The 7,663-nt window shown below is 36.2% G+C and overlaps 1 protein-coding gene across 1 annotated transcript; it reads right to left on the bottom strand.

The window, feature by feature from the left end:
- Positions 1–1,053: 1,053 nt before the first annotated feature.
- On the bottom strand, positions 1,054–7,149 carry preb (prolactin regulatory element binding). The gene is made up of 10 exons (XM_027149984.2): positions 6,993–7,149; positions 5,957–6,105; positions 5,327–5,522; positions 4,977–5,218; positions 4,819–4,899; positions 4,578–4,705; positions 3,914–4,087; positions 3,754–3,826; positions 3,485–3,644; positions 1,054–2,058 (listed from the first exon to the last, which is right to left on the bottom strand). The coding sequence occupies exons 2-10, from the start codon at positions 6,089–6,091 to the stop codon at positions 1,964–1,966; spliced, it is 1,284 nt and encodes a 427-aa protein (XP_027005785.1). The 5' UTR covers positions 6,092–6,105; positions 6,993–7,149; the 3' UTR covers positions 1,054–1,963.
- Between the last annotated feature and the right edge of the window lie 514 nt (positions 7,150–7,663).

Genomic DNA, 7,663 nt, shown 5'->3' with positions numbered 1-7,663 from the left:
AAGAATGTACTCAATGTTCAGTTGAGTGCTTATAGTCAAGGATAACTTGAAAAGAACTCCTGATTCTGGAAAATTTCTCACAACAAGAAAAAAAGTCTGCACATTGTAAATTATGGCTATTATGAGGATATCTTTTGCCCAAAATGGATGAATAATTTTCTCTCATCTGCCCTGTGTGAAGGCACAGCTGCTCTGACTGCTTTCCACTCACAAAGACAGACGTTATCAGACCGAGTTCCTGTTGGATCGAACATTTGTGGATTTTGGCGCGGTAGTCCTGTCCTTTACTGAGACACTTCATTAATATTCATCAGTTCTGTGGCCCTGAAGGATCAAAGCAGACTTATAGAAATGGAAAACAAGTATGAATAAACACAGCTATTGAAGCCTGTTCAATGCAGTTAGAGAAAAGGTTTTATCATAATTTTCAAGTAGGTCATTGTTAAATGACATCTTTTGAATAGGTTTCAAAAACAATTCTGAAGTCCTAGAGTCCTACACAAACTTCCTGCTCATCATATACACCTGATTCAATTAGCCAGTTCAAGCTGAGAAATAACTAAGCTATGTTTTAACTGTTCACCTTAGTCACAGGCAGCTTATAATTTATTGCTAAATTGAAAAGGTTAATGGCATTACTAAGTTTAATAAGAACATATGTTCTTATTAAGTTAATTAGAACATATGCCTCACACCTCCTTTGGACACCACAGTCCAAAGACATGTGGTGTAGGCTGACTGGCATCTCTAAATGATCTGCAGTGTACTGCTGCTGAATCATGTGTTGGTCAAACACTAAATGCGTAATACATGTTAGCAAGATTGTGAAATGTTATGTGCATCTACATTTCTAATTTATTTTTAAAATGATCGTTGCAGTAAAGAGATAACAATGAGAGATAAACTGCTTTGCTTCTGGATCCAAGTAACTCATAGTAACATTGCATCTTTTGTGTTACATGAAATAAAGGTGTTCTACCTGATTATTCTCTGTGTTGCTAATTACGTTAGCAAGCTTAGTCGGGTTTCTGGAAGTGGCAAGTGAGTGAAAAGAACAGATAAGGAACATTTATTTCATCTTTTACAATATACAACTCAACTCAATGTGGCCTCTAAATGAAGACATAGTGTCCTCTAGTGGAGGAATGCAAATTTTCTATATATAAATTAAACAAAAACAAGAAAAGGCTCAGAAAAGTTCTCATGTGAAACAAAAAAAACAGAAAATCCTGAACAGAAGAAATCCTAGAGCTATTAAGTTCATTCATGAAATGTATGAGTAAATAATGAGTTGCTACATAATTTTTTTTATTTAATTTTTATGCCAATTATGGAAAAGTTAACAGAAATGATTAAAAAATATAAAATATTCTACAAATATTTTTAATAATTACTGGGGCTATGAACATGTCATAAAATTGCTTAGGTAGCACCTTAACTCATTTCAAAATAAATATGAATTGCTTGTATTTTTATTATACCCCATTGTAAACTGTAATTGTCTGCCACAAATAACATTCCATTAATTGTGCACAAACTGTAGAATGGTTAAACAGCATTATAAGCATGATAAAGGCACCTGCCAGATTTAGTTTTTTCATAATTCTATAGTTCCAACTAGCTTAAATAATTAAAATGATCTAAATATGTCTTTCTACATATATTACATTAGTCACAGATGTTGAGACCTTCATTATATTGAGACCTTCATGAGGTCCATGAAGCTGTTACAAAGGTCCATTTCCTCTTACTGTTCAATCTGTTCTATGTGCAGGTATTAGCAATGAAAAGGTGACTGCAGATATGACACATAGACAGACAAAAATGGCTCCATTACAAAGTAAAAAAAAACAAACAGTTCATCATTCCTATCTACTAAGATCATAAATGAAAGCTCCTGAGATGATTCTTCAGTTAAAATGCTTTTCCAATATCAGAAAGTATGCTGTGTTTGACCACGTCTTTAAATGAACGCTGGGAAGAAATGCTGCAGGAGCAGGACGACACCCACAAGCAGTGCAAGACACAGGAACAACACCAGCCATATCGGGACAGATCCTGGATACAGTGGAGACAAAAAACAAATGGTCAGTCTTTAGCAGCCTCATATAGACTATGGAAAGACTTAAAATACACTTACTTTGGTCACATACACCTTTAACAGTGCTATTGTTATCAATAGGTTGCACATACGGAGAAGTATAATGTGTGTCAGGTACTGAGGCTGTTCAAGTTCAACACAACACCGAATCGGCCATGTTCTAGCAAGACATGTTACTGATACCCATTGACTACCCCAAACAAATATAGGAACAAGTATTTAGAACAGGACCGGACATAATAATAATAATAATCTGAGTAGAGACCAGGTCTGAAGAGTTTATTACCTATACATTCCACTCACAAAAGGTTTCTGCATCTAACAACCCCTCTCTGCTCTTCAAAAATGACCAGCCAACGGCAAATAAAGAGCAGTGTGGGGCCAAAATATGAAGGTCAGGTCAGGTGTAGTGTTGTGCTCTGCTTACACAAGACGCACACCAGTTCTAAGTTCAATTACATTCATCAGAGCTAAACCTATTTAAACTATATGTAATGAGCTATATAATAAAGTATATAATAAGGCACTGTTTATTATTAACACTGGGGAACTTATTGTCTGCTAATTAAAGCAATGGATAAATTAAGTTTATACTCCAAACATCTATTATTCAATAGTGGAATTAAAAGTTATTCAATAAAATATTTACATTTCCGTTTAAATTAATGAACACAATTCAATTAAGCCTTGAATAATTTACAGCAAATTTCATGATTTGGATTCAACAATAAGTAAAAATGCATTAAAAGTATGTTTCTTGCCCAGGCTACGAAAATAAGAACAGGCTCTTATAAGATGCATATATAATCTGACTAGTCTTCAGTGTACTTTGGGTAGTATGGAGTGTGTTTCATAGTCAGCTGTATACTCCTCAGTCTCTCTCACTCAAGCATAAAACAAAGCAATACAATTTAGACACATAAACACCTGATAAAGTGCCAGGTTGAAAATTAGATCCAAATATTTTACTTTTGATGTTACTTTTGACACATTTTCTATAGATATATTGTGTATAGAAACACTGTGTACATTTTATTGTTTAGCTAATACCTCAGGTATTAACAACAGAAATTCACAAAATGTATCTCATTTTATTTTTCATTTTTTAAACTATTCCATCGTATCATTTTATAGAGGTTTTCTAAGAGTAGTTCTCATTCAGCTACACGGAGGTATTTAATGAAGGTTCAGTTTATTTCCTAAAGTCAAAAGATTGACAATACACAATAACTCCCATTTCAGCCAGAATGACTACTTCATGAAACAATTTAATCTGCTAAAAAATTTTTTTTCCATATACTGTAAAACAATGATCTGAAGTTATATTTGCTTTGAATTCTGTGCATTTACATGTGAACTGAGCTGTGACTAAAGTATACTTACTCCGGTTGGCCATGGTATGCATCTGACAGCGACTGTCTACAGCCACACTAATCATGGCTACTTCATTATTTCCCTTTACAGGTTTGCTTTTGGGGGCATCAGGCAGGAACGCTAGGTCTGTTACCACAATGCCGTGGGATTCCTTTACGTAGTACAGATTCTGCAGGAGATAAAAATGGAAGGAAAAAAAAACATTCTTTATTAATGAACAAACAATACTATTAATAATTACTAATGATGGGTTAATAAGCACATCCATGTGTAGCTACCTGCAGTGAGAATGCGATATAGATGGATACCGATCCTGTGACTGTACCGAGACCAAGAAAAGTTCCAGAGTCACTGAATCAGAAAACACAATCAGTTGACGAAACATCAGAAAACAACAGCAACAGTGTCAAATAAAGAAGAAAATCACTAAATCCTCACCTAACACTCAAACAGGATATCACTTCATTGCCACATGGTTTAGTTAGCAAAGGCAAGAAGCTCCGGCCATCCCATTTTGTGAGGTAGCAAGGTTGTGGTTTACGCTCCCGTTTGTGAGGAATCTGGACCGTGTACAGTCTTAACGCATCTTTTTGGTCCTCGACCTTAGCAAACCTAAAAATGATCACCATGACCAACAGGAAAATGTTTTCTTGTAGTATTATCAACTCCACCCTGAAACAACTGAAATATAATTATACTGAAATGTTTGTGGTGTGTTTATTGATTCTGATGCTAATTTACTGGTGGATGCCATATTTTCCTTATTTTTGTGTCACTGTTCTTCAGCTATGTTTAATGCCATATTAATAAGAAATATAACCTATAAGTAGTAAAAACCAAACACTGGACATGAAAGTTACAGAATTTAGCTATATGGAGTTATGTCACAAATTCGGCTTTGCTAGTTAGAGATGTCCATTAACCAGTGAAAATAGACCAACATGCCAATGAAAGAAATCAACTCAGATTTTCATTATTACATTTTGGACACCATTAAAGACCACATGCTAGTTATAAAAAATAATATTCACATGATTCAGGGTGGATTTTTCATTTAATGCTTGTAATAAAGCTTATTCACAAATAAAATAGAGTAACTTACCGACAGGACTGGTAGCGATACATCTTCTCTGTAATGTGGGGCATGTGGTCATGCCATCGTAAACCGAGCATGAGCTGATCATCACTCCATACGCTGCATGCAAAATCTCTCCCTGCTGTCACAATGCGCTGAACCAAACACAGAGGTATCATTGCTACTGTTTGTGACAAACCAACTATGAAACCATCATTTATGAATTACACTCCATGTGCATATATGAACTTTATTATCATATCAGTACCTTGTTATCAGGGCTGATGTCTATATCTTCTATTTCATCTTGGTGAGCTTTGAAGTTCAACTTCTCTTTCAAGGAGGGAAACTAAGAAGGGAATAAATGACATGTTAATAAGCAGCAATCAGCTCAAGTGACTCTGGGTTTTGTTAGGCAAAGCTCACCTCCCACGCTTTCACATATCCATCAGCTCCTCCTGTAAGAAGCAGCTTCAGGTCAGAGCTGAAGCGCACACACTTCTGGAGCGGGTCCTGAGGGCTGAAGTCTGACTGCACCACTCCAACTTTGTCCACTAATATTTGCACTGACTTGTCCTTTGTCTGGGGAACACCACCACCACCACCACTACCACCACCACTCTGGCTTTTCGCTCCTCTCCTCCTGGCACTTCCCTGCTCCCCAGATCCTGCCAAAACAATAAATGTCCACTGTTAGGACTACTCCTTTAATTAGCATTCAAAGATAAAAAAAAAAAAATAGCAAGCACAGTGCAGTGCAGAAACCTTCTACAAACCGTCTTTTAGAGCAGCTGATTGTCCTTCTTTAGGCTCTTTCTGCTTGAAGCGCATCACAATGCAGTTGTCATCTTGTCCAGCAGCAATCATATCTCCTCCCAGTGCCATGTTCATGGTGGCACTTGATCCTGTGTCATGAGAGTGCACCAGAGTGGCACTGGGTAGGTTTCCCACTAGCTCTAAACCAAGGAATTGCTGTGGAGAATATTTAAAAGCAGATCATGAATATTATATGACATCAAAAGATTTTCAAACAATACATTTCCAATTACAGATTGTATCACCACATGCTACCACTCTAACTCTCTCTACTCAGCACTGGTGGTTGTTTTCATGCTTTTATGCTATGGGAATAGTTAGTCTTCCACTTTGTCACAAACAAAGTCTCACCAGATTTATTAATGCAATGTTGCATACACATTTAAATACAAGTGAGCTGTGCTTTTGCTCTTCGGTCTGCTAAATTTTGCTACACCTCAGTCATCTTATTTATCTCAAAAACTACTGCATTGTGATAAATACGTTAATGCAAATGTCTTGTACGAAGACATTGACTTTAAAAAAACTACAGTTTTTAGGAGCAATTATTATCATTGTAAACAATATAAATAAATAATGCAGACACTCACCACTGCATTCTTAATGCCGGTCCTGGAAGCTCCACCCCCTCCAGCAGTAATGATGAGTCCAGTTTTAGGATCAATTTTAACAGTGTAGAGGGGGAAAGGGGCACGATACAAATCTGGCACTTTTCTTTTCCCCATGATGATCTGTAATCCTGTAATCACAGGAAAGCTAAGAAAAATGCAAAGTACTGTACCAAAACAGATGGTGGAGAATAACATTCTAAATCTGCAGTATTACTTTTTTCTGCTTTATTACATATAATAGTTTCATTCATCCAATTGTCTGTATGTTATTATCATGGTCATTATATATCTGGGGTGAGGAGGTGGTGCACAGAATAGTATTCCTGGATCACACTTTAAGCATCCGCAGTCTGGTCCAAAAAACTATGTTTACCAAACAGTCTCCCCATGTCTACCTCCCAAAACCGTGCTAGTAGATAAACTGTTCTATATAATCCACTAGAGGTGGATGTGGATGTGTGTGTGTGTGTGTGTGTGTGTGTGTGGTGCCCAGTGATGGGCTGGTATCTCATGAAGTGGTTACTAAAAATGAACTAACTAACGTATGAACTTGCAAAACAAGTTTTTATGCTTCTTGTCTGCAGAACCTAATATCATCTATCATGTACATACATATAGTATATACACACACATACATCCATCCATCCATACATACATACATAGAGATAAATGGGTGTTTATAGAGGCTTGTTTGATTTAGGCAGCAACCAGTGATTAGTCTCTGACTTCTACTTGCAGCCCATACTTGAGTTGCAAGGCCATAGATGGACATTTAACATGTCTTGGATACAAATGGTTTGCATTAATGAGAAAAATAACTGTGTGCTAGCTAACATAGCACAAGCTAATTGCTAATGCCTAGTTCGAAACAGAAGCACTGCATTTCTTTTCGTCCGACATGCTATTCACAACTTCCACTATCTTCTATAAACAAACTGGTTACAAAATACAAGCATCACATCGCAAATAAGAATAATACAACAAAGAAAACATCGCTATGTGCATACTTCCTTACCTACACGTCAGCAGCGCATATCTCGCGCATGCACGCCTGTATTGCATATGTCACTACGTCACCCGTAATGCGTGGAATAATGGCGCAATGCTAAAAAGCCTTAAAATATGTAGTATTTGTTTTCGAAAAAAAGTCTTGATCAGTGTTAAATGAAGAATGTAAATGTAAAAAAAAAGTAGCTCGTCAATGGCTGTGTTTAAATATAGATATCTCATTCTAATACTTACTATACACAAATGAAAGAACGAACGAATGAATAAATGAAATAATTAGAATGAGATATCTGAATGAATGAATGAATGAATAAATGAATGTCACTTCAAATGACAAATGAACAAAATTTAATGTTTGTACTTTTGAGAGTCACAAACTGCTGGAGCCAAATTCCTTGTGTGTGTCAACACACTTGGCCAATAAATCTGATTCTGATTCTTATTTGGATTTACAGTGGAATAATCAATAACACTCTAAGGTTTAGTCAGTGAAAGCTTCTGCTCTTCAGATATTGTGTATGTGCATGTGGGTTTGTTTTTCACAGATGTGGACAAATATTTTAGCAAATATTGTTATTTTTAGTACAACAAATAGCGGATGGTACATGCCAGCTGTCACACAGGACCTGTATATTATATTCATCTGTAACATGCAGCTTACAATCCCCATTTTCAAAC

This window comes from Tachysurus fulvidraco, chromosome 3 (genome assembly GCF_022655615.1).
Source record: "Tachysurus fulvidraco isolate hzauxx_2018 chromosome 3, HZAU_PFXX_2.0, whole genome shotgun sequence".
Lineage (NCBI taxonomy): Eukaryota > Metazoa > Chordata > Actinopteri > Siluriformes > Bagridae > Tachysurus > Tachysurus fulvidraco.
The sequence above is the reverse complement of the archived record's forward strand: the minus strand, read 5'-3'. Positions and strand labels throughout refer to the sequence as shown.

What these genes read in the sequence shown, in the direction of transcription:
- preb (XM_027149984.2), bottom strand. Translation starts at nt 6,091, where the DNA reads ATGGGGAAAAGAAAAGTGCCAGATTTGTATCGTGCCCCTTTCCCCCTC. An exon ending in ATATCGCATTCTCACTGCAG is followed by an intron (nt 3,645 to 3,753) that starts GTAGCTACACAT and finishes TATCTCCTGCAG; the next exon opens with AATCTGTACTACGTAAAGGA. An exon ending in GCATACCATGGCCAACCGGA is followed by an intron (nt 2,059 to 3,484) that starts GTAAGTATACTT and finishes CACTGTATCCAG; the next exon opens with GATCTGTCCCGATATGGCTG.